The 27,500-nt window shown below is 42.8% G+C and overlaps 1 protein-coding gene across 4 annotated transcripts in view; it reads left to right on the top strand.

Moving 5' to 3' along the window:
* Positions 1–27,049, top strand: part of Astn2 (astrotactin 2) — a 952,034-nt gene extending 924,985 nt beyond the window's left edge. For all 4 annotated transcript variants that reach the window (XM_076564364.1, XM_076564363.1, XM_076564362.1 and 1 more), the window contains 3 exons: positions 8,230–8,330; positions 9,928–10,111; positions 24,049–27,049. In XM_076564364.1, coding sequence (XP_076420479.1) covers positions 8,230–8,330; positions 9,928–10,111; positions 24,049–24,286 — 523 coding nt within the window. In that variant the 3' untranslated portion in view covers positions 24,287–27,049. The remainder of the gene's footprint in view (positions 1–8,229; positions 8,331–9,927; positions 10,112–24,048) is intronic.
* The last annotated feature ends 451 nt before the right edge of the window (positions 27,050–27,500 follow it).

Genomic DNA, 27,500 nt, shown 5'->3' with positions numbered 1-27,500 from the left:
TGGCCTGAATACTCTGAGCCTATGTGTAACCATGGGAATAAATTTTAACCCTGGGATCAAATGAAGGAATGTAAGCAAAGCCATTTCCTTAAATACTACTGGAATTCTCCATCAAGGTCTATAAATGTTCCCCTTGCATCTAGGACCCAGAAGCATGCACTCTAGGATCTATGGTTGCTGTCAACCACTCTTGTTTGCCCTTCTAGTAAGAAAGTGGCCATAGAAAACACTTTTTCTTTTTAAAGAAACTGTTTTCCATTAAAGCTTTATTTTAAAAAGTGGACAGCAACCCAAGTTTAGCTTCAAATCGTGCTCTCCATGCTTACAGGTTGTCACAGTTACTATTGATGGTTTAACAAATGACCCCTGAACTTAGAAGCTTCGTATAGCTATTTTGTTCTGCACATGAATTCTGGAGTTCAGAACTTCAGTGCAGACACAAGTTGGGTTCTTTGTCTTTTATGAAATGTGGCACTTCAGGTATTAAGAATTCAGCTTCTGGTGACTCAAGTCCTCAGGCTGAAATGATCTAAGTTTCTCAGGCCCCAAGATGACTAAGATTCATACATTCAACCTCTTCATGTAGATTGACTTTCCTTCTATTCTAGGGACAGCATTTAGATTTCTTATCGGAGGCCCAGGATTCTAAGAGAGATGTTTTAGTGAGCAGGAGGAAGGTTCGTTGCTTTGTACAACCAGACACAGGAGTCACACAGCATCTCCATCATTTTGCCCTTCTGACCAAAGCACTCTTAAGGCAACTCCAAATCCTAGGTGAAACATCAATTACTATTACATTCTATCAACTTATTCCATCCTTGAAAATATTAATAATTTAAATACACACTTCATGCATGTTTAGTACATACCATATGCCAGGCCCTGCTTCAAGTATAGTTTCCCTCTGATGTGAATACCATTGTTCACATTTTGATAAACAGAGAGGATACTATACATGCCTAATGTCTTAAGTATGATAATTTGTAGAACCAACTTTTGAACCCAGGGAGCCAGGTTCCAGAGCCCAGTCTATCCCCCCGTACACCCTGCTTTACTGCCATCATGAGAGTGAGACGCTCTTCTGACAGCATCCAATTGCAAACATTACTCCTCACATACTCCATACTCCATACTAAAGGTGGCAAAGGAGAAAAGACATGATACAGCATTCTTTCCATAAGTATTCTAAACTATGGTTCAGGAGATTGAATTCTAAGTAAGGTTTAACTTTGGTTCTCAGCTTATAGACACAGAAACCAAAGTGTATTGGTAAAGTTGCTACTTGTCCAAGTAACTGGTGCAGCCCAGACTGAAAACTTGAATAATCTAATTTGCAAGCCCATGCTTTTTGCAGGAGACTCCCATGAAGGACAATCTGGAAGGGATAACAACAACTCTATCTGAGAAGAAAATCTTCTGAATCTTGAATGTCAGATCTAACCCATCTTCTGAGGTTATATTGCCTCCATCCCTGACTGCAGAGCCTTGAGGCTGAGACTCAAAGAAGGGTAGTTAGGAGGGCATGGAATCCAGCTGCTCAGACCAGAACTGTCCTTGGAACTCTTGAGTTTTCCCCACCACCCCATTGTGCTGGGAAGGCAGGGAGTAAAGCCATGGCAATGGGGGTGGGGAGATAGAGGGCTGGGGGTGGAGAGGTGAAGGGGTGGGTGTGAGCTAATGGGAAGTTGTTTGCCAAAGCCTTGTCTGGGGAAGGAACATTTTATAAGACCAGGGCCTCTGGCCTGGAAACATCTGTTTCCCTTCAAATCAGCAAAGAGACTTTTGCCTCCCCAGAATGCCTAAATCATGCGGTGGCTGGGGAAGAGCAGGCGTTGGCTTTGAGACTTCAAACACATTCTCATGTACTCTAGGGGATGTGAGCCTGACATAGGCCTCTGGGACTCCCTCCCTGCTCTTACCCCCTGTCAGATTCGTGAGAAGCTCTCACCGCCAATTAACTTCTCAGTCTCATTCTCTCACCCCTGCTGCTAGGAGGTCTGGGGGTCTTGAATGGGACCTGCAACAGCTCCTTTTTCCACCCACCCACCTACCTCTGATCTCCAGGAGGGCTACTTCCCCCAGGTAGGGTTGAAATCAGAGCCTTGGACAGAAGCAAAATAATATCAGTGATAATAATATCAAGGGCTATTGTTCATTGATTGCTTAGCAGATGCTGGTTGTCAGGCCAGCATGCTCTCTGCCACTTTTGTTGTAAACCAATTCCACTCCATGGCATGTTTTAATGTTATGATTTCTGTTTTGTAGGTGAGAAAGTTGTGATAAATCTTCACACATCCCATAAATGAGGAACTGTATATGAAAACCAAATTACCAACTTCCTTCTGCAATACCCTAGAGCCCTGCCATCTAATCATCTTTTGTTCATTTCACAGATAGAAAAATTCATTTCCAGACAAGGGCTGTGGCTTTAGTAGCATAGATGGATGTCACTCACTCTGGCTAGTATTTGCTGATTGGTGAGGTACCAAGTGTAAGTATTTACAGAGAGCGGCTGTGTCTGAAACACACAAACTTGTGGATAGAGAAATGTGCAGACCCTGCATCTTTTTGGAAGAATAAGAAACAGGTTTCCTGCAAGAGATGAAGTTTGAAGAATGTTTCATGGACAAGGAGAAGAGTGACTCAGCCAGAAGACTCAACAGCTACGAAGACGAAGACAAAAAGGTGGCATCCGCCTCCTGGATCAGTCAGCTGTAGTGACTGTGGACACTGGAGGAAGAAGACCCAGAGGGGCTGGGGTCTTTATGTGAATGTAGTGACTGTGGACACTGGAGGAAGAAGACCCAGAGGGGCTGGGGTCTTTATGTGAATATAGTGACTGTGGACACCGGAGGAGGACCCAGAGCGTCTTTATCTGAATTTAGTGACTGTGGACACTGGAGGAAGAAGACCCAGGGGCTGGGGTCTTTATGTGAATGTAGTGACTGTAGACACTGGAGGAAGAAGACCCAGAGGGGCTGGGGTCTTTATGTGAATGTAGTGACTGTGGACACCGGAGGAGGACCCAGAGCGTCTTTATCTGAATTTAGTGACTGTGGACACTGGAGGAAGAAGACCCAGAGGGTCTTTATCTGAATGTAGTGACTGTGGACACTGGAGGAAGAAGACCAAGAGGCTGGGGTCTTTATGTGAATGTAGTGACTGTGGACACCGGAGGAGGGCCCAGAGGGTCTTTATCTAAATGTAGTGACTGTGGACACTGGTGTAATTCATTTCTCATCTCAGCCCTGCTTTTGCCATCTATGAAGTGAGGATTCGAAGCTCCAGGATGGAGCTCCAGGGTTTCCATCCGCTGTATTATTGGGCTTCACTCTGCTTCACAGGGAGCATGGGAGAACCAATCAGAGTATGGGGGATACCTTACTAATCCCTGAGAACCAAAAGTCTGACTATGTGCCTGGCTATCAGCCCCTCCATATCAGGTTCCACCACTTTCCCCGTCTCACTAAGACTGCCCCAGCCCCTGCCTGATTTTCTAACAGATTTCAGATGTGTCTGTGGGGCAGTTTTCCAGTTACAGCCGATACAAGCAGAAAGCTCATGGCCTTATGACTTTTGACCCAGACCTGTGAGGTTGATACCTTCCTTTTTCTCTCCCATTCCCTGCCCCACCACTCTGACACACACATCAAACAGGGTGGCCTAAGGCCCCCCTCTATTTGGTACTTTTTCTGACATATTTAGTTACTTGTGATTGCAAAAGCCAAAACTACACTTTAAGGACCAAAGATTAAACCATGCTTATTATGACATCTCATTTTCAAGACAGGGTTTCTCTATGTAGCTTTGTGCCTTTCCTGGGACTCACTTTCGAGACCAGGCTTTCGAGACCAGGCTGGCCTTGAACTCACAGAAATATGCCTGGCTCTGCCTTCCGAGTGCTAGGATTAAAGGCGTGCGCCACCACCACCACCACCACCACCACCACCACCACCACCACCACCACCACCACCACCACCACCACCACCACCACCACCTGGCCTCATTCAGTCTTGATCCTCAACCTGTGTCACCATATTTTACAAGTGAGAGATCTGAGAGTCAGGGATGGTAACACAGCTTCCTAAAGAATTCTCCACATGCAAATGGAAAATGGAAGGTTTCTACCCACCTTTCACTCTTCAGGATAGATTTGGGGTAGGGTGGGATATATCTCAGTGGTCTAGCACTAACCTATCATATGCAAGACCTGGCTTCAATTGCCAGCACTGCAAAAAAGGCAAAACAACCCTAAGACTGTGGTGATACAGTGTGTACCCTAATAAAGTTTGCTTGAGGATCAGAGGCCAGAGCCAGCCACTAGATTAGACACAGAGGTCAGGCAGTGGTGGCATACACCTTTAATCCCAGCACTTAAGATCTCATGCCTTTGCTTGGGAAGCACACACTCCTCTAATCCCAGGAAGTAATATGGTAGGGTAGAGAAAGGTATATAAGGCACGAGGAAACAGGAACTCACTCTCTTTAGGCTGAGGATTTCGAAGAAGTAAGAACTAGTGGCTGGCTGTTCTGCTTCTCTGATCTTTCAGCTTTCACCCTGATATCTAGCTCTGGGTTTTTTATTAAAAGATGGTCTAATTATGTAAGATTACTTCCCCAGTATGGTATTATTAATGCTGCTTGGAGAAGCAGAGAAAACAGAAGCACCACGGAAACATAAATGGCCAATGAGAAAGAAGCCTTAAACATCTTCTGAATCCTTCTGTCTTGAGGCTTCTAGTGTATTCCAAGCACTCCCTACAACTTTCTATTTGTTCTTCAGTTGCAATATATCTTCTATTCATGTTCAAATAAAATACTTTTCAAAGAAATATGTGATCTAGCACAAATAAGTATTGTATCCATGGTCTTTATAAAAATCTGCAACTGCAAGCCTCATTCCCTATAACCCTGGAGATAACCATATGCTGTAAAATTTTCTCCATTCTGTGGATGGGGAAACTGCAAGTGAGGAATGAGATGCAGTTTTTTCATGTTCACTGATTTATACAAACATTGAGTGACTTGTGCTGTGTTAAATGATGCAAACAGCCATGCTGAAGCGCGCATTTGCTGGAGCTCCAGGCTGTGACTGGAGTCCTAGCTTCGGCAGCTTCCAGACAAGCTGCTGTGCAGATGGAAGGACTTACCTGGTGTTTTCCAATACAGCGCTTTCCTTTTGACTTTGCCAATTGCCTATTCTCACTGTCCTCAATTTCCTTCTTTTTTTCTCTTTCTTCCTTTTGTGAAGAAGGTTTTCTTTTGTTGTTGCTATTACTGTTTTTTTTGGAGGGGAAGGGGATTGTTTATTTGTTTTAGGATTGTTTTTGTTTTGTTTTTTGTTTTTGCAACAGTTTTGCTATACAACTGAGGATAGCCTCAGTGTCACAATCTAGACCAGGTTAGCTTTGAACCCCAAATCGTCCTGCCTCAGCCTCCAAAGTATTATAATTATTTTTGTATGTCAGCATATCTAGCTTCAGGGTTTCTTCTTTATCTTATCCTTGCCCCTCTGCATGGCTTTCCAGAGAACACTGAACCTGAGGGACAAGTGAGTTCACCTGTCATTGACACTTGGTACACAGAGATAAAGTAGGCTCTGACAGGAATTCCAACCACTCCCCCATGGTCCTACATGCTCGATGGGACACCTAGTCATCTCTGCCTAGTCATTTCTGGGTCATACGTCCTGTATAACCCATGTCCCCTGGCTGTGTGGTCACGTAATCGTGTGGATGTGACCACGTGTTCTATGCACATGTGTGGAATAGCCATGTGGGCTTGTGTGCATAGATGGGTTCTGGCCTTTAAAAGGCAGGCCCCATGTTCTGCCCCTCCCCTGCCCTCTTTCTCACATATGTCCTTCCACAGGCCTGATCACATCTATCCCTTCCTCCTTGTCTTGATAAAACTCTTGTTAGTGGATTCAGTTGTGTTTTGTGACTTTTCCTTGGGGGTAAGAGCGACACTGAAAAACCATCAGGCTCAAAGACATAAAGTCAGAACTAGAATAAAACCACATCTGGTCATCTCTAACACCAGGATCCTTTCTCTGTCTTCACCTTTCTTTATACTGAGAAGCTCCTACTCCCTGACCCTTGAATGCAAACAACCTTGAGTCTTGAGGTCATGGAGTATCAAAGCTGGGAGGGTCTAGGTAGATTACCAAGTCCAGACTGGTTTAGCCAGTGAATGTTGGAACTGGAGGCGAACAGAGTCACTCAGAGCAAGAAGGTCTAGGCTACAACAGACCACAGGCTTGCCTCTTTCACTCTCGAAGCCTGTGGCTCTGTACAGATTGCTTATTATTTTACCTTGGATCTCCTCTCCTGAAACAGGGTAATTATAAGGATGATTATTTGAGAATGGTTTCCTAAGATTAGAAAAATACCTGAGATGGCACCATCTCAGCATAGCTGGGGTTCCACAAGTCTAGCTAGTTGGAATTTTATCTGTATATGGTTGATATCTGAAGTGAGAACCCACGGGAGTCTGGTCAATGCCATTTGGCTGAATGGGTCGAATTCCTACAACAGATATCTGCAGATCTGGGTCCAAAAGACAGCAGTTGGCAGCAATTTCATTCATGGACTTTGGAGTCAAACAAATCTAAGTTTGAATTGTCAGTCCCAGTAATCACTGTGTGATTCTTGGCAAGGTGCCTTTCCTTTCTGAGTCTCAAGTATACAATAAAGAGGGTAATTGTATGTCTCCTTTAGAATTGCTTGGTGAGTTAAACTGTTTAGCTCAGTGATTGAAGCATATCAAGGTCTTAGTTTATGATAATAAATTTGTGCAAGGAATGTATATTTATTAAGTGCCCAATATGCACAGTCAATTGGGACTGACTGTTCTGCAGCTTCATAGTCAGGGCACTAAGTCCATTTTATAACATGAGCTCAGTTGGGGTGCTGAGTAAGTAAGAATGGAAATAGGGAAAGTAGAACTCGGGCTTTTCTACTTAACCGAGGGAACCCTCTATTCACTTCATACATCTGCCTGTGCTCCTGGTAGAGAAGGGTGCTAGGACAGCACTTCTCTTCTTGCTATCTCTGGTCTCTATGCTGTACCTTCTCTGGAGAGTACTGTCTTCTCCTTCCTTAGACTTTGTGTAAGCTACAGTGCTCACAGACCTGAAGAGAGTAAGGGCCATAGGACCTCCTCAATGTTCAGAGATGCTTCTCTCAAAGGAACTCTGTTCTCTGAATCCACCAGGTCTGATGTCACCAATCTCTCTAGCTAAGCCCACAGGCTGAGTTGAGTCCCACCTAGGTAGCATTGAGCTTCAGATGAAATGAGAAGGTGGGGACATGCCTTGTAGCTAGAATAATTACCAAATTTCTTGTTATAGCTCCCAATAACCTCCCCTCTCAGTTGGCTTCGCCTTGGCCATACCAGTGGCCTCTTCCTCCGCCTGTTCTTTCTCTCCTCGGGGCCTTTGCATGTACAGGGATTCCTTTACAGTTCTTGCAATGTTCTTCTCCCGATGTTCCACCCATGCATTGCTTCTTTCTCAACGGCCAGGTCTTAGCTAACATTTTCTTACTTAGAAAGACATCCAGGGACTATCCTCTCCCAAATGCTCATGCATCCTACGTTGCCACTTGTTCTTTTCCATGGAATCCTGCTGCATTTTTTCATCACATTTGCCATCATTTGGTTGTTCTGTTGTGGATTTTGTTGTTTTAGCTTTTGATTAATGTTATGCACAATCTCTTGTTCCAGAAGTTAGCTTCTAAAACAATTCCCAGGAAACAGTTAGTGCTTAGTAAGTAATTTTAAAATGAATGAACAAATGAATGAATGAATGAACACGTAAATGAGGATATTCATCCAGCAGTTTATCATTGAGGCTCACTTCTTATACCCTAGACTTAGACTGTTTGGATCCAGACCTCTATTCTGCTTTCAATAACAATGAATCCAAGAAAAGATATACATTCTAAGGTTTAGCATCCTCATTGTGAAAGATGGTTCATGGTATGTCTCTGCCTTTTGGGTTTGCCTAATTGCAAATTAGAAGACTAACTGCAAAGTGCCCAGCAGGCCTTTAACGCCTGATACATGCTTTGTAATTTTATAATTATCATTATTTTAAAAATAATTTTCCAGCAGCTTAGGCATCCCTGAGTTCTTTGGAACATTCCCTGTGGCCATGGTTTTTTGTTTTTCCTTTCAGCTCCCAGACCCTTCTGGAAGGTCTCACTCTGGTGTTGTCTTGTGTTACAGGTTCACTCTGTATGCTGTGGACACTCGAGGGAGGCACTCAGAGCTCAGCACAGTAACTCTGAGGACAGCTTGTCCACTGGTGGATGACAATAAAGCTGAAGGTAAGTCACTCATCTCTGCCTTCATCAGGGAAGTTCTGCCTTTTCCCTATCTACATTTTGTACCCAAAGTCACTAACTACCACAGAGAGAGGAGGGGTGGGGCGGGGCAGTCAGAACTAAGGAGCAGGAATAACATAAAATTAAATTAATCATAATAATGAAGGAACAAATTGAGATGGACTACCAACATCTTTGCTGGTGGTCAGACTTGCTCAACCATAGGCAAGAAATGGTAAGGATAAGGGCCTGTATTCTAGCCGTAGGAGCTTACCAATGACTTTTACTGAAGCCAGAGCTGGCAAGTCAGTGACACCTTGAAGACTAATCTTTTTGCACCCCTGGTGACATTATCTTGTCACAGCACACTGTCCCATTCTACGAAGTAGGAAGTAGCCTCTGAACCTTCAACCCTGGACAACCACTGGTGTCTGTCAGTCAAATTTAACATACAAAATTAAACTTGTTTTTGTTTTGTTTTTAGCCTCCCCTGATCTATGAAGGTGAAAACATTAGATAAGCACATCTGAAACTAATACAGTAGTCAGTCAAACTGACCACATACTCAGACAGCATGTAGATACAGCTTCTAGATCTAGACAGTCAAACAATGATGGTAGCCACAGGTCCTAGTGCCTTACATTGGGCAGACCTTTCCCCAATGACCTGGTCCAGTCAATGTAGTAGAGGTAAGTTTGTAACCTTTGGAACTTCTCATTGTTGATGGAGAGACACACGCTTTTATTGACTTAGCAAAGAGCTTAGTAATATTGTTTTATGTGCTACTGGATAAGAGGGGCCAATGGGCTCCTGAGCCTCAAGACAATGGGATTTGTGATGTTTTCTGGATAGTTCCAATATCATTTTAAAACAATGGATACGCTGTTGAAAAATTGGAGTAGAAAATAGTACAAATTAGGTGCCTTTCTCATTCTAACTCCAAGTGCCTTAGATTCTCTTGAGGTCAACTAATGCTAATAACAAAGTGAAGACACATACAGACTTTGAACAGAGCCTTCAGAGCTGAGAGGATGTACCATCTACTCATGATTCATTTAAGTCACATTGGTTAGTGGAGTCTGGGGGAGTGGGAATGGCCCTGAATGACAAGATGAAGCATCTGGACTTCCTTCATAAGGTTGTTGAACATAGATCTATTTAACCTGACTGCAGAAACACATTGGGAACACTTGAGATGTGAGACAGAAGGAAGACATCAAGAGAAGGCAAGAATTTATTGGAGCCTTCGCATTTCTTTGGAGTTTTTGTTAAATCCTTAACACAGCGCTATTACCTCTAATTAAGCTTAGACTTTGAGTGCTAACTTTCTGCCAGGTTCTAGGTTGACCACTTTGCACTTATTTCCTAACTTAGTTCTTCCAGTACACCCCTAGAGGAGTCATCCTTATCCTTAGTTACACATAGGAAAACTGGACTCAACTAGTCAATGACATATTTTAGATGGAATGGAGATTCTTCTATCCCCAGGGACCACTCAAGTGAAACCCCATCCAGCTATGCCTTGCTTTTTGTGAAGCAGGTGTCCATCACCCCTTTTGCCTTTACCGTCAGTGATGTGCTCTTGCTTCTCCCCCGTCAGAGATAGCAGACAAGATCTACAACCTCTACAATGGTTACACCAGCGGCAAGGAACAGCAAACTGCTTACAACACACTGATGGAGGTCTCTGCCTCCATGCTCTTCCGAGTCCAGCACCACTACAACTCCCACTACGAAAAGTTTGGTGACTTTGTCTGGAGAAGTGAGGACGAGCTAGGACCCAGGTATGGATTTAGGAGTGTGGGTGGTGGACCAAATGCTTTTTGCCTCTCATTGATTTTCCCGGACCTTCTCTCCCTACCCTGACAGGGGCTGTGTCAAATAAAGAAAGGTGGGTGGTGATGAACACAGTCATGTCAGGATAAAGGTTGGGAAGCAGGAAGAGATGGCTGCTTACTGGAAATGGGTTTCACTAAAATAACACTGTATCTTCTTGTAAGGGAAAACCAGTGCTAGCCGCCCTTAACAGAAAAGTTACCCTAATCACTAATAAAATAACTCAAGATACTAGAACAACAAAAATGGAACAGAAGAAGCATATTGTTCAATTCTAGAAGAGCATGAAACTGCCCTGTGAAAATATTTTCAAAAGAAGTGTCAAGGACAGAACAGGAAGTTGGGTGGGTAAGGACATAGAAAGAATCTAGGGAGAGTTGGGGAGGAGGGAGAATTTGATCAAAATACATTGTATAAAAATTAATTTTAAAAAAGGCACAGCATCTTTCAACCAAGATCACTTTTAAAAGCAATTTTTTAAAGCAAATTTTAAATTTGAGGGAGGGAAGGGAATGAAGGAGGAGATCTAAGCACTTTTTCAAATCTGGCTCGCTGCTGTTCAACATGAAATCTGGGATTTTCCTGAGTACCAATCTAAATCCTTTCCCCTGCCCCACAAGAATTCTTTCTAAACCTTTGGGGAGCACAATGTTGGGAGGCACTAAAGGATTTCTGAGCATTTGGGGCAAAAGGTTTAACAGCAGGAAAGGAGAGACCAGCAGGGGCCAAATCTTGAATGTCCTTGAAGTGGGCTCAAGGAGTTCAGATTATCTCCTTGGGGTAATGGGCAGCTTTCCAAGTGTTTTTACACTGGGGTGTGAGGGCAGCATTATCAGATCTCACAGGGAGAAGAATACCTCAGACTGCAGTCGGAAGCAAGGAGCACAGGAGGTGAGGCCACCTGGAAGCTCTGAGCTGTGAGGCCTTCTACAGGCTGCTGAGGTAGCAGCCCCAGGGTGCCCGTGCAGTATTCTCAGAAAGGCATCAAGTAGCATTGGAGAGAAATGTGTGACTTTCTGAAATACTTAGCGGGTAGTAGTCCATGCTTTGAAAAGCTTCAAAATGTCCCCCACAGGATAATTGTTCCCACATCTCAGTGGTCAAGAAGTGGAAATCCCACGTGGTTTAAGTGAACTTCCTAGAGTTACACATGGTGGCTAAAGCTGCCTGGAACTCTCATGCTGAGATGAGTTTGAGGCCGTTCTGGAATGCTAGGAGATTTGATGAACACTTGTTCAAAGGATAAAAAAGAGATCTCTCCCTGCAGTGGGTCTTATCAGTTCTGTTGGGCCCCTGAGTGCAACTTTCTTCCTTTCACATGAAAGGAAGTTTCTTTAGATAAAAGCTAATGGAAGATTGGTCAGCAGCAGTCCACAGTCTCGGATGAAAACCATGTGAATCACTTCAGTGCTATCTTACCCATGGACATAGCAAAAGACATTCAGCTTTATTGGGCTTTCCCACAGGACTCAGAGAGTTTGGGTAGAAACAAAACCAGAGCCCCATGCCTTTCTTTATAACTTGCTAGCATCCTTTATGACCCTCTAAGACATAAATTTTCCAGGAAGGCCTTCTAGCTGCCCATAGAGGAAGGCTACTTATTTGGTAATGGGCAGTGATAATCAGCCAACCTTCAGACACCCGGTCCCCAGCCACTGTCTGTAGCCCCTACACATGTCTCCCAGTTTCCTGAGACTGCTCTAGTGACCCACACTGGCATGTCAGCAAGAGTCAAAGGGCGCCCGCCTTGTTCTGTCCTTTAGCTAGCTTGTTTATAAGATGATCAGGGTAAACTAACACAGTAGCATTCTCTCTCTCTCTCTCTCTCTCTCTCTCTCTCTCTCTCTCTCTCTCTCTCTCTCTCTCTCTCATACGAGTGGAATTATTTTCCTAAATGAGTATCCTGCAGTACCCCAGGTCTTAACTAGAATGGCACTCCCTCAGATATTCTAAAATCCCCACCCCGTTACTGTATGCCAACCTCGTGTTTTCATTCTCTATCTTGCACTCACTCGTTGCAGTATCATATTGGTTTCTGTGCTTGCTAATGTATCACCTTTCCTCTCCAATACAAAGTAAGTGATGCACGCATGGTTAGTGATCTTTTGCGCTTTATTCACTCTTGAAAGTAGATGCTAAATTATTAGCCACTGGTTAATTGGATAGTGGAATGAGTCTGTGAGTATATGCACAGATGATTTTGGATTCATTCTGATACAGCCCATCCTCCAAATATCTGCTGCGTACTTCCACACCCATTAAACCTCAAGTGTCCCTTAATTCTCTCTATGCTCTCAAGGATGTATACATTCCATTTGGAAATAACGGCATCCAGAACTCTAAGGTCAAAAGAATGGAATGACCTTCTAGATATCAAAGGACTTGAGACTTCTCTTCATTCACCGATGTACAGATGCATTTTACGTGATAACTTCTCAGGCCCTTTGCTGAGGGCTGGAAATGAGTGAATAAAGCTGCTCAAGCTTGGTACATAGTTTAGCATCTAGAGAAGAAAATACTGTCAGCAGACAATTACAGCGGAGCATACTACAAGAAGCATTCTGTGAAGAAGGAGAATGAAAGAATGCACACAGCAGAGGGTCCCAAATGTTAATGTTAAAATTCCTGTCTACTCGGTGGGCTGGGAGGAACCTCAGAGTCTGCATTTTGAACACACGATCAGGTGATGCCAGTTTTGCTGGTTTAAAAATGCCTGAGAGTGACAAGGGTTTAGGGCTAGGCTGATAGAGCAGGGAATGCAGACCCAAACCCCGAGGAGAATCCCTGCCACAGAAAGGGAAGCTAATGGTTAAAAATCAAAGAATGAACAGCCTGCCAGGTGCAAGGGGGATGGGGTGTTTTCATCAGGAGAAACCCAGCGCAAAAAATGAGAGTAGTGGTGAGGTAAGAGATATATACTGTAGTCAGGAACTATAAATATCACTGAAACAGAGAGTTCAAGGTGAGAGAGTAAAGGGGCGGGGAGGGGGGGTGAAAAAACCAAGGATGGAGAGTTTAACTAGGGTCAGATCTTGATGGCTTTTGTGAAGTCCTACTCAGAAGTTTGTTCTTTACCCCAGAAGTTACATAAAGGCTTTTAAAAGAGCAATTTGAATAAATTTGTTCTGCCTCTCCAGGGTTAGCAAGTGTGCAGAACCAACCTGTAAAGGAGAGGGGGCAAGACACTTGTCTGGGCCAGGAGCCACGGGTTCATGTCCTACTTTGCCACCTATTTTACTGAAAGACCTGGAATCAGTTCTACCTCTGTTCTGGACCTCATTTGTAATGCAAAGGGGCTTAACTCTAAAGTCTCCTCCAGCTGGCACCAAGGAACCAGAAAGCCCTGAAGGACACAGAAACCAGAAAATGAAGACAACATGAATGTCATTTCACCTCGAGCCTGACATCCTGTTTCTGGAGACCCAGGATGACTGGGGAGAAAAGGAGCTTTTCCCAAGAGTTGACACAACATGAACCCTGTTCGAATTCTCTTGGCCTATATCATCTCCAACCCCAAATGTTTTCAACTCCTTCCTCGGTCTGGGTTTGCATGCCCCCATAAAATTTAGTGACAAAAGGACATCTCTTACCTTGGCCTAATAAATCTATCAGGCTCGTTTTCCCCAGAGCCTGGTTCTCATGACAACTATAGGTTACTGCTAACAGCTGCTCAAAGAAGACCCGCTGACACCCAGCTGTCCCACCATAAGGTTCCTATTAGGAGACTTGAAAAGCTGAGCTCATAGGTGGCCAGGGACCAGAATTTTCTCGGCTTAGAGCATCCTTGACCACTCTTGAGCTTCACAGTAGTTTCAGTTACATTTGGTCAAATGAAAGGGTAATGGGAGGAGAGGAAAATGAAAAGATCTGGTTTCAGAGAAATTGGTCTATCTGAGCTAGAAATGATTGATTGATTTTGTCAGCCATGTTAACTTCTATGGAAGACATTGCTAACAGATCACAGAGTTATCACAGGCTTGGCTCAACCTGAGATCCTTCTCGACCTTAAAAGACAAAGGTACCTGCCTCATCTGAGAAGAGCTGGCACAACCATCACCGGACCCTTAAGGAGAGTAAGTGAACCTAGAAACATACACTAGAGTCTTCCAAGATCATACTGACTCCTTCAAGAAATGAACTCTTTGCCAAGTCTCATGGGCCAGGCCTCATAGTGCATCCTTGTAATACCAGCACCCAGGAAGCTGATACAGGGAGATTTCAAGTCTGTGTCCACCGTGGCCAACAAAACATAAAGTATTGTGGTTTAAATTGGAAGTGCCCTCTGTGGCTTATACGTTTGAACACTTGGTCCCTAAGTTGGTGGTGTTGGAGCAGGCTGTGGAACTGGAGGGAGTAGTTGCTGGAAGCAGCAGGCTTTGAAAGTTAATAGCCTCTTCCCCACTTCCTGCTCACTCTCCTGCTTCCTGTGTGTGATAGAGATGTGAACTCTTAGCTTCCTGCTCCTATTCCAGGGCTTTCCCACCATTACGGACTCCAAGCCTCTGGAGCTGTCAGCCACATAAACTGTTCCTTAAGTTGCTTTTGGCAATGGCAATTTTATCACAGCAACAGAAAATAACTGATATACATAGAGAGGCCCCATGTTGAAGAAAAAAGAAATGAAGAAAATGGATCCCATGCTTTCTTATGAGGAAACACAGAGGAGAACCAAGCAATGTAAACGTTCTTTTAACACATTTTCTCTAATTATTAACATGTTGAGAATGTGCATCTACTGAAAATGCTGACATTCTTTTGGGGCAAGAGGTTGAGGCTAAATTTTGACTGAGGATTTTTGAAAATATTTCTCATGAACTATTAAGAAGCCATTTCAGCATGATTTTATTACTCCAGTTGACCACACAAGCTCAATTATATGTTAGTGCACTCATGTTTTCCAAGTAGAAATATTGTTATTTCATTCCAACATAAGTATAACTTATTTAACAGCATACAAATCATACAGAGGTATACAAAATAAAGAAGTAGAAATTTTGTAAGTATGAATACTGTCATTCCAGACCTACTTCAGAAGTAAGATAATTGACTGTATATAACTTTCTATAGACAGATGTAAATATAGACACATATATTTCTGGGAAAGGGGAATAGACATGGGTTTCGTGATATCTACATTTGCGACCATGTCTTCATATCTGATCTATGCTGTGTTTACCAAACATGCATGCCATCATCTGCTTACTTATACTTTAGCAATACACTTGCTGAGAGTCTTCCCATTGACATATATCTAAATGTGGTTTTAGGTGAAGTCCTATGATCGGGGAGCTGTAAGAATGTATACCACAGTATTCCAGTTCCCTATTATATACTAACTAGCTATCTTTGCTATTATAGATGAATTTGTACAAACCACCTGCCAATTTGTCTAACTCCTGCCTTGGGTCCACATGATGTACTTGTGCTACTTCATTGCCTTTACTGCCCCTTGCTAGAAAATTGAGATGTTTTGAGAACTGAGGACTGAAAATTTCCTACATTTGTGTCAATTTGTATGTATTATCCATTCTTCTTGCAACAGGGAAATGTTAGCTGAGCAACTATTATGGACCTGGCCATTTACATATCACTCACTTTCTGAACAGTAGATTGGTAATTAAGCAACAGAGAAGCCTTCTGGATATGTAAATTGTTCAAGGTCACATGAGTCAAAGTCCCAATTCAAAATACAGTCTTGCAATGTCAAACTGGCATCCTGTTCTGTGTGACACATTGTATTCCAAAATGTGCACACAACTGGGAGGGCATATACTATGCTTCTGAACAGAGAAGTAGAATGTGTCAGTAACAAAGGGAAAGCCTAGTAGAGGTAGCTGGGAGGCTTTGGGAGATGTCCTGCAGATGGAATTTCCTAATGACCCTGAGGAATGAAAAGAACCTCAAAGAATGTGGTCCTCTCCTCTCTGGAGTGCAGTGTTTCAGTGAGTGTGTCACACTAGGTGCCCTCGTGAACTGCTTCTCAAAGGCACACTGGATGGCATTTTCCTGTAAATCAAGGCACCTTCCTTTCACTGACAACACACAAGTAGGGACTTGGGGCAATAACTCAGTACCTAGGATACTTGCTGTACAGGAAGAAAATATGAGGACAAGTTTGGAGGAGTTTGGATCCTAACAGGGACTATGGGGGGCCAGCTCCTCAATAGCCCTCTTCCAGGGTCCAGGAAGAATCTACAACCAGCTGATAATCTAATCTTTGATTATATTAAGTGAATCTATGTACATGAAACTCTTTAGTTCATATGCTTCATTTTTCTGAGTCAGTTTTCTTTCTGTTCTTATACTTAGCTCCTCTCTGTCCCTTCTCCTCCTGTCCTCTCATAACTCTAATTCTTTTCCATCTCCATCCTCATCTTCATCCTCATTCTTCTCCATTGTAGTTCCTTCCCCTCTCTCTCCTGGACCCTGTCTCTGTCTTACCAGCAGCCTGACCCTTACCATACCAAACAAAGCTCCCAAGCTCCCTACCAGAGCTGTGATAACCAGCTTCATTTGCAATCCAAATGGTGAGGAAATAGAGGAGGTCAGGTCAGATAAGGCCTACAATAAGTCAGAAAGGGAATTTATGTGCTCAAAATATATTCTTATAAGTGGTTAGGTGAAACATTACTAGTCTATCATAAATGTACTCAAATACAATCTTACAGGTTAGGTAAAGGAGTCTATAAGTCACTGAAATAAAATTGACTCTATTTTCCTATGCTGCCATATACTGGCAGGGTGGAGTAACTCTGCTTGGATCTAGGAAGGCTTCCTTATAGCTACATTGCACCTGGTATGCAAAAAGCCCTTTTGTTCTGAGTCAGTTGCTCTGGAATGACATTTGGGCTGTGAGAGAAAGGAGGTTTCTGAGCTTCATTTGCACAAGAAATAAAGCTATACACCTAGCTGTCCCCTAGGTGGTGTCTCCAGAAGGGTGTTTACCTTAAGTCAGGAGACTGTTTGCTGCTATACTCTAGAATGCTTGAGAAATATATTAGATAAATACACTGTTAGGAGTTCTTGGAAACATACATATCATACAAGAAAATCAGTGCAGGAAACAGCTAATATATATACAAAAGCTAAATTATCACCAAGACCCCTTAAGCCATGGCTTGACCTTTGGAAAAATCCTTGACCTTTCTAAGTAGTAGCTTTTGTGATAGTAGCTTGATTCCATTACATTTTCCTGTGGCTTGCAGCAGGATCCCAGCACTTATGTAAATACTGGGTAAGTGAGATGGCATGCATAAAATTCTGTCATTCCTAAGGCAGGGGAAAAGGATCCCCAGAGTAAACTGGCTAGGCACGCTGCTAGCCATGTCATGTGAGCTCTGGGGTTAAACCGAGAGAGTCTACCTCAATGAATATGGTCGAGAGTGACTGAGGAAGACTTTCCCTGTAAACTTTGAGCTTACACACAAATATACATGCATGCACACACACACACACATACATGCATGTACACACAAAGATATACATGCAACACCCACATCTGTACACATGTAGCTACACATATGTGCACCACACATATATGCATGAAATACACATACATACCTGTATACATATAGTTACACATGCTTGTTCCACATACATATACATGGAAAACACACACACACACACACACACACACACACACACACACCACATATACACAAAAAAACATTCACAAGAAATACTCACTCTAATTCTGGCTATAGGCAGGCACTTTTGTAAATGAAATTAATGTGGTCACCTGCAGTGATGGGGAGCCCATGACCATATTAAAAAAAATCACATTAATCTTATAAGACTCAAGTTCTAAGGATGTTTAAAAAATAACTATTACAGTGACATTGTTAGGATGATGTTTTCTTTGTAACACTTGGTGCCTTGCAGCACAGACATGAGACAAATCATGTATTTGTCACTGGCTCATTTTTACCACCCATAGAATGGGAGTTGAACATAGACTCTGGTGTTGTGATGAGTGTTGATGTTAGATGGTCTGACATATAGTGGCCACTCCATCCCCACGCTCAGCTCTTTGCCCACTTGCCTGCAGTTGTAAAACAGCACAGTTTCCTGATTACCTCTCTTCCCCTCTCCTCCTGTCCTGAGTTCAGCAGGCTAGCTTGTCAGAAGTCCTCCAACATCTCAGTCTGACTACAGTTTATTAATGTCATCTGTTCCTTTTACCAGAACAAGTCTGTTTTCTCCAGCTGTGGCCTGGCCAGGGCAAAGTGAATGGAGACTTTATCTACTTTAATCTGCCCTCTTCAATTCTGAAGAATTTCTTTCAGCCTTGATGTACATGCCCTTGACTCTCATTAACTTAGTATTACCTAACCCGGAGACATTTAAGATCAACTTGAGAGGTAGGGAGGAAAAAGAGGGGCCTGGATCAATGACTAATTGGGTAGTAGTATTGGAAATAGAATGTCCATCAAAGGTTCTGCAATTTCCAGAGAGCTGGTAGCTAGGTCTAACTCCTGACTCCTTCATTAGTCACCTTTCCCAATTCTTTCTGCTAATACATGAGAAATTAATCTTCTTCCTTCATCGCTTGCCTCCTATCTCAGCAGACATCTGTCCCAACTCCAGCGAGGGATATTTCATTTCCTCTGAAATAGGACCCTCTGAACTAGGATTCCCCTCCTGGGAATGCTTGAAGCATACCTGATCTTTGATTAATGGTTCTCCATAGCCTAGATCTTATTACCTAGAACTCTGGCCTTTGGTGTCTTTTGCTCATCCTTGTCTTTGGGCACCTCCAATCCATCTGTACCTGCTCTATTCCCAGTATCCTCTGTTGTCTAAATGCAAAGTTTGATTTGGTGGCTGCTACATGCTTGCTTGTGCTGGGTTCCTGTCCCTGCAGATTCAGTATCCTGAATCCTGCTTTTCTAGTGGTGAAACTGAGGATAAAAGAACTGGAATGGGTTCTAAGGCCCAGCTTTTCTCCTATCAATACCACTCTAGTGTGTGTCTAACATTTACTTAGAGCCAAGCAAGCACCTGTGCTGTCTCATCTGCCACTATCACTATTGCCATTTCTACTTGACAGCTGTGGAAAGTAATGAGTCTTGTTGAAGAATTTCCTCATAATCCACATAGCTGTTAAATAATCGACCTAGAACTTGAATTGCGGATGCTAGAACTAATGACTTTGCATCAACTCCATACCATCAGGAGTACAGTTCTGGATTTATTCACTATTAACAGAAGTCATTCCTTTAATATAACTTCCTCATACCAAAGCTCCATTTTCCCATCTTTACAGAGGGAGGCTTTGAATAATGGAATTCTATAATTCTTTCTGAGGAAATGGCCAGGCTTTGGGAGGCAAAGCATTTAGGCATGCTGGGAAAAAATACCCTTTCCAGACTCATGTTGTCATTTGTTGTTTATATTTATGACTGTCTGGACTAGCCAATGGCTCTCCATTGCCCAGAGAATAAAATAAAAATCCATGAGTATTCCATGAGGGAAATTTAGATGATCTTGTCTCGGCTGTGGCCTCCCATACATTCTTTCCACCATCCATTTTAATCAACAGCTAGTTTATGTCTCTTATTTATCTGAAGCCTATGTTCCATCATTGACCACACAGCTTTGCCATTACACCCTTTGAGAAGACCTCTCTGAGCCTCTTCCCCAGCTGATGATTACGTACTCCTCTTACATATTCACATAGTATATATCCTCATGTTTTCCATTCATCACTACGGCTCCTCAGTGAGAAACTGCTACTATCTCTGTCAGCCTCCTGCAATATTGACACTTAGAGTTCAGCTAGATCAAACCTATCCCCACTGCCTGATTGACAAACAATATCTAAGAACACTATAATGATGGTGTTAGCTATGATGGTGGTGGCAGTGATGGCCATGGCTGTGCTGGTAATCACAGTGAAGACATTTTCTAACATATACCACATGCTTTCTATCCTAAGCCTATTGTGTTATAGCTTTCAGGGATTTACATGTGTTAGTTAATTAACTTAAGACCTACTATAATCCTATGAAGTGAGCCATCTGATGTTCCTTTTTTTTGTAGTTGAGAAGTCAGAACAGGTAGCTTTTCACCAACTCAGAGAAAATTCAAACCAGTGTCCCTAAGTACAATGATGGGAAATAGCTAATGCCCAAATGCACTCCCAGGCTGGCTTCTGGGTGTCAGTCTTAACTTCCACTACTCGATTTCCAAAGCTGCCAAAAACATTTTTAAATAAGCCAGATCCCATTCAGTTACACTCTCAGTTTAAAGTTTAGAGAGGCTGAGTACAGATATGAATGGGGCCTGATACAAAATTGCTCATGTAAAACATTTCATGACTTTTTGTGATTATTTTTTTCCATTGTAACTCCATGGGGTGGTTCTTGTGTGTAAACTGTACGAATGATAATGTTGTATCCCGTTAAAACATTGATTTATCTACTTAATTTGACAAGGGAAATTGGGTGTGAATATGATCAAAATACATTGTATACATGTTTGAAATTCTCAAAGAATAAATTTAAAATAAGTATTTTTAATGTTTGATTTTAAACTCCTCACTTACCTGCAAAACAGCTCTATAACCAAAAGTAGCACGTGTGGAAAGTTTAACATAGATTCGTGATCCCTTTTCCATTATATTTATTTGTTTATTTGTTTTTTAAGACAGAATCACATGTGTTTGATGTGACCTCAAATTCACTGTATAGCCAAGGCATGGCCTTGGGTGCCTGATCTCCTGCTTCTGCTTTGAGGATGCTAGGATTCGAGGCCCATGCCGCTCTGCTGGGCATGTGCATTGCTGAAGACTGAATCCAGGAATTCATGCACACTGCACACACATTCTGCCAACTGAGCTACAGCCACAGCGTTTCCATGTTTTTAATTTTTGAAACAATATGTTATAGAGAGAGTTATTCACACTGCATAGGTAAGAGAAGGAAACTGAGGCACAGTGGTGAACCGACTTGCTGACTGTCACCTAGTTAACAGGTGGCTGAGCTGGGGTTTAAACCACTATTACTGGAAACATTAGCGATAACACTGGGACATGGATAGTAAGCCAACAGCCTCTTTCCTTCCTAGCGCTTCAGGGTTGTCGAGCCATCCCCAGAACCCTGTGAGCAAGCACTGTGTTGTAGCTGCAAATCCCCAGGACTTTTATGCATTCCTCTATCTCTATCATTGCCACTGCTGCCTGCCAAGCTTTCTCTTCTGCATCCCACAGTCAACACAAGCTCCTCTTCCACTAGGAAGCTTTCATACGCAACCGTAGCCCCACCCTGCTGCACGCTCTATAGTCCCGCTAGACTCCCGTGTGCTCCTACAGTGCTGTGACTTACTTTATAACTCCTCGCTCCTGGCTCCTCTGTCACCGTCTCCCCCTGTCTGGCTTTTCTCATAGAATCTACTGAATGAAAGCTTGACTAGAAAATATTCTCAACTAACAAGCATGAATTTACTTTATTTCCTTTAACTTCCCATACCCCCTTTTCGATGAAAGCAGGTTTAGAGATGACAGGTAAATTTCTCAAGAATGTAGAACCATTAAAAAACAGAAGAGGATTAGAGACAGATGGCTTAGCGGATGTAAATGCCACACAAAGCCTGGTATTCTGAGTTCAGATACCTGCGACTCATATAAAAATCCAAAAAAGAGGTGAGTGTTTGTAGTCCCCGAATGCTAATGACAAAACAGGAGCAAACTAGAGAATTTTCCAGAAGTTCTCTGGACATCTAAACTGGTATATGTAGCACAGCAGGGAAATAAGAGAGACTGTAGCTAAAAAAAAAAAAAAAAAAAAAAAAAAAAAAAAGGAAAGTAAGGACCAGTTTCCAAGGTTGTCCTCAGACCTCCATTATATACCATGGTGTGTGCTCACCTCACACATAAACATGTACACACAGAAATATTGTATAAACATATATATATATACATGTAAATAAATACTTTTAAAAAGATAAGAGCAGAGGGACAAGAGAGAAAGCTCAGGGATTAAGAGCACATGTTGCTCTTTCAGAGGATCTGGGTTCCATTTCCAGAACATACATGGTGACTCAAAACCATCTCTAGTACCAGCTCCAGGGGATTCATGTTCTTTTCTGACATCTTTGGGAACCAAGCATGTATGTGGTACCATGCATACATACATGCAGGCAAAGAACTCATGCACATAAAATAAAGTACATAAATCTGAAAAGTAAACAATAAAAAATAAGAATAGAGTAGGACTTCAAACAAGGAATGATGAGAAATACATTCCTCAGGCTCATCATAGGGGTAGGAGGGAGAAGAGAGAAGCCTGTGGATAGAGTGTGATCATAAAATAGTGAATTCTTGGCTTCTCACAAAATATTCCACACAAGTGGTGAACTATACAAAGAGGACTCTTTGAAAAGCACCTCATAAATCATGCCCACGAAATGTAATACACAAGTCCAGTTCTTTTTCAACCACCACACAGGTGCCTAACATAGCCTCCAATTTGTGGGGTCTGTGTTATAAAATGCCTTCTCTCCCAGGGTCTCAAGGGGTCATAGAAAAATGGAGAGACAGAGACAGAGACATAGAGACACAGAGACAGACTTTCCTCAGCCCCCAGCACCCCTGGGTATCTTAAAGATGCCAGATGCAGATAAATAAGAGTTTCATGTGTAGCATGATCTGGGAAAGAAGCCTTTCTTTTCTTCTCTAAGCTTCTGTTTCTACATCCTTGATGAGAATAGGACAGGCTAGATAAGTCTGTGGTCCTTAAGAGGTCCTTTGAAAGGATATTTGGAAATGTCAGGAACCAATTTCATTGTCCTGACAGATGTGTGGTGCTCTTTCCACCTCATGGGCTGAATCCCAAGGATGGTGACCAGCATCCGACATGACTGTCCCTATAAGAAAGAATGACTAGTAGTACTGTTAAGAAATCTTGGACTAGGGGATCTCACAGATCTCCCTTAGCTCAGACTATGCAGCCAGCAATCTCTACTGCTAAAAGAAGATCCCAGGTAGGTTCCAAATGGTGATGACCACTCAGAATGACTCTTGCTTAGATCAATATTCAGTTTAACTTTGGTCCTGACACATCATAATAGTGATGAATTGGAAGCATACTCCTTGCCAGACACTGGGCCTGCCTCGTCTGCACTCTCAGAAGCAACTTATGAGGGCAAGGCAGTCAGCCCTAGTCAAGAGATAGGGTGGAGGACTGAAGAGAAGTTTTCATTTGCGGACATTCATATTTAGGCTCCGATGAAAGAGAAAGCACAGGGGCATGGTCGCCAAACATCATGACAGGAAACAGGTGCATGGGACTGACAGAAACAAAACGCAGACAGTTGGAGAAGGGCTGGATTTGAGAGATCAACCTAATATTTGACCTTAGTCAAATTGTTTTATTTTTCTGAGTATGGTTTCCTCACCTCTTAACTGGGAGTCAAACAAACAAACAAACAAACAAACAAAAACAACAGTCAGGAGTAATATGAATATTTGATAAAAATGTAGAAGTTTTTAAGCATATGTGAGCTACATATTCAATGAATATGCAGCACATGGTGTCAAATTCCAATGATCAGTTTCTGTGAATATGTTTGTCATTACTATAATAATGTCTGTTGATCAGAGCTCCAAGGCTGGTATTATGCCACAAATCACAATGTAAGTCAATGCAATTGAAAAAGATAAATCTAAGGTCATCCTTCTGGGAAAGGAGGGGGGCTTCAGTCCTCAGCTAGAGTCTTGAATGTCAAAGGAGAACACTCATCACAGTCCCAGGTAACTCTTGAGTAGTTAAAGTTTGTTGGAAGTGGGTAAGAAAATATAGCTTGGGTAAGACGTCGTCCAACATCTGTTGACCCCAGTTATGACCCCTTCTGACTCCCCCTGTTTCTGTCTCTCTGTGCCCTGTAGGAAGGCACACCTGATCCTGCGGCGGTTGGAGAGGGTCAGCAGCCATTGTTCTAGTCTCTTGCGAAGCGCCTACATTCAGAGCCGTGTGGATACCATACCCTATCTCTTCTGCCGCAGTGAGGAGGTCCGGCCCGCAGGAATGGTGTGGTACAGCATCCTCAAGGACACCAAAATCACATGCGAGGAGAAGATGGTGTCCATGGCCCGAAACACGTATGGGGAGACCAAAGGCCGGTGAGGGAGGGTACAACCCTCCTAGAGCACAGAGACGCTCTTAGGGGGAGCACTGCTTTCATGGATCCTGGGGCCTGGGTGGGCTGGGGGACAGTTGAAGGGCCTGGCACAAGACACTTGCCAGCAAGGCCAAAGCAAACTGTTTCTCCGTGGACAGACAGCAGAGAACTTTGTAACCAATGGAATTATTCATTTTTTTCTCTTTTATTTTTTCTAAGATATTATTTGACTCTATCAAATGTCTCTCCTTTTTAAATCTTTTCTTATGGATGGAAGTCGTTGTGGAAGCAACAGCTTTCAGGCGGAGACCAAGTAGCCTTTCCTCTTCTTCCTCCCTTTTGCCATGGACCCCTGGAAGGAGAACTGTGGAGAGACAATTTGACTACTTCAACATTAGCAAGGATGCCCTAGAACTGTTGCAGCAAGGAAGCTTGGGTCTTTTAGGCCTTCTCCCTCCCTCTTTTTCTTCCTCCTCTTTCTTCCTCCTCTTCTCCCTCTCCCTTCACCTCTCTCTCCCTCTCTCTCTCTCTCTCTCTCTCTCTCTCTCTCTCTCTCTCTCTCTCTCTCTCTCTCTCTCTTTTCCTGGACACTATTGAGTTTGCTGGCCCACTGCTTCTTCCTGCTCCCTGTGGGTCTCTACAGGACTTTCTGTGCATTAAAATTCCTATTGTCTCTCTTTTTGCTTGGGTGATGTTTCTTACCAATGAATTATTATTGGTGGAAGTATTAAGACAACTCCACATAGTTAAAAGAGAAGTTCATTTTGTGGGGTAACTTACAAGTAAAGGGATAGGTTACAGGGGCCGGGAAAGGTGAAGTGCAGTCCAGTGGTGTTCTCTGGAGAACTCTGCTCTGCTCAGTCTACCTCCAGCATCCAGGATCCAGGAACCAAGAGAGCCGGCACATCCGGGATTTCAGGTCTTAAGCACTCCTGTCTCGGCCCCACCTTGTAGGTGTGACAGTTAACGGAAGCCTCAATGGGGGTGGTACTTCCAGGTCAAAGCTGGAATAGCTACCCACTACAAAGTATGTTTAAGGAACCTCTGTCTATTCATTAAACAAACATTGATTTATGAGATACTGTATGGAAGGCACAGGATGAACATAAAAGAGAAGTTCTCCATCCTGTAGGAACCTGTAGTCTAGTGGTTACTGTAGAGCAATCTAGTATAGTGTCAGGCTGGGCTGGGAATGAGTGAATGCTTTCTATAGACAAGTCTGGGTCATAAGACATGCTGGAGGAGTTAGAAAGTGCTTGCTTGAAAATGCAATAGCTTATCCCACAGAGTGAGGAGGAAAAGGGCAGACAAAAGTGAGAAAGGTAGGATATGCTCCAGGGAGAGGCAAGGCCATGGCAAAGGTGGGGGAAAGCAAAATCTAGCTTGTTAAAGGGCCAAACAAGATTTTATTGAGTGTAGACAATACTGAATTTAGCACAAGCACAAGGAGAGCATTGTTTACTGGATCACAAATAACTTATCAGTGGCCACACTATTGAAGAAAATAATAGCCTCTCCCCCAGTGCCTATAACTCCCATAATCTCCCAGTGAGGAGTGAGGCCTCATGAGCCCCTTATTCTTGCATGATGAAAAGGCAACAGATCCACCCTTGTGCAGCTCGTGTGTGCAGGTAACTGTGGCTGCAGTGAGTGAGTTCATGGCTACAAAGGTTGTGTCATGCATGGAAGAAGAGGGCATAAGGGAGGGTAGCGGGTGCTCCAAACTCAGAATGTATATGTATGAAATTGTAAATGAATTTTTTAAGCCCAAAGATTTAAAACTAGAAATAGGAACCAAAGTAAGAAGTAGTAGAAAGGAGGCTGGGCATTCAGCTGCTTGGGAAATCTTTGTCAAGAAGTGTCATATTTTGAAATAACCAGACACTGTTGTATGACTTTAGCAAAGAATAGTCAGTATTCTTTAAGAAAAAAATCCACTCTAAGTATAGTATCCAAGAAGGAGTGGAGAAAACCTCAAAGAGAAGCTAACTATTTTCTATTTCTATGCAAGAAATGGTGGCAGCCTAGATCTCGTAGTCATGAGGACACATTCCAACTATGGAATATTTACTTATTTGCTTATTTTACTTGTTTATTTTTATGCACACGTATAGAGGCAGAACAGAAATTTCAATTCAAATGGCAACCCCACTGCTACCCTTGTGTTCCATGTGTGGAGGCAGGGGGTGTGGTGAGTTTAAAGAGGTGTTTGTACATTCTCAACATCTTACCTTTAACTCAGCTATGATGTTTCACTAGAGGGATTGAAACGCAGATCAAGTTATGTCATCATGAAACGAAGGCATCTGTCACAGAGAACAGAGTAGGGTACTCTGAGGATCCAGAGGAGGAAAAGATGTGGAAGCGTTTAAAAATATACCTATTTTTTCCTTTTTTTCTTCCTTTCTTTCTTCCTTTCTTTCTTTCTTTCTTTTTTTTTTTTGTTTGATTTAATCAGTGCTTCTAAGATCAATTCTTGAAAGCCTATACACTGGGTTATATTCTCCAAGTCTTTGATCCACATGAGAAAAATGGGAACATCATTTGAAACTGCAATTCTCTCAGACAGCTTGGGTACTTAGGGTTCCCCTTAATGTTCAGCATCATCTTCTCTGAAGAATTTAATTATGATGGAGTCAATACACCTGAAAGTATACAGGTAGAGCTTTGATGGTCAGTTTTTTCTGTAGTGTTGATGTTGCTTTTCTCAGCAACATTTCACCAGCAATTAAAGATAAATACAAATAAAATTAATAGTTACCATGTAATGAGTACTTCTTCCATGCAAAACTTGTTCTGAATGCCTCTGTGTTTACCTTTTCCTAAACCTGAAGTCATGCCTTCTCTAGTCTAGCTTGTCATAGCAAAAGAAAAGGCTCAACTTAGACAGCTGTGGTGGCACAAACCTTTAATCCCAGCACTGACCAGGCAGAGGCAGGCAGATGTCTATGAGTTTGAGGGCAGATTGGTTTACATAGTGAGTTCCAGGACAGCCAGAGATGCACAGTGGTGAGAGACCCTATCTCTAACCAACCACACATGCACCCACCCCCTCCCCACCCAAAAAAAAACAGAAAAAGAAAAAGGAAAAGAAAAGGACTTCAACTTAGGGAAAAATAGGACCCAACAGCTGACAAAAATGAAACTGCCCAGTGTGTTGGGGACAGTGATCTGAACCTGCAGAACTTTGACTCTACCTCCACCACTCTTCACCAGCTA

This window comes from Peromyscus maniculatus, chromosome 2 (genome assembly GCF_049852395.1).
Source record: "Peromyscus maniculatus bairdii isolate BWxNUB_F1_BW_parent chromosome 2, HU_Pman_BW_mat_3.1, whole genome shotgun sequence".
In the NCBI taxonomy this organism is placed as follows: Eukaryota; Metazoa; Chordata; class Mammalia; order Rodentia; family Cricetidae; genus Peromyscus; species Peromyscus maniculatus.
This window is presented reverse-complemented; position numbering and strand designations above follow the sequence as displayed.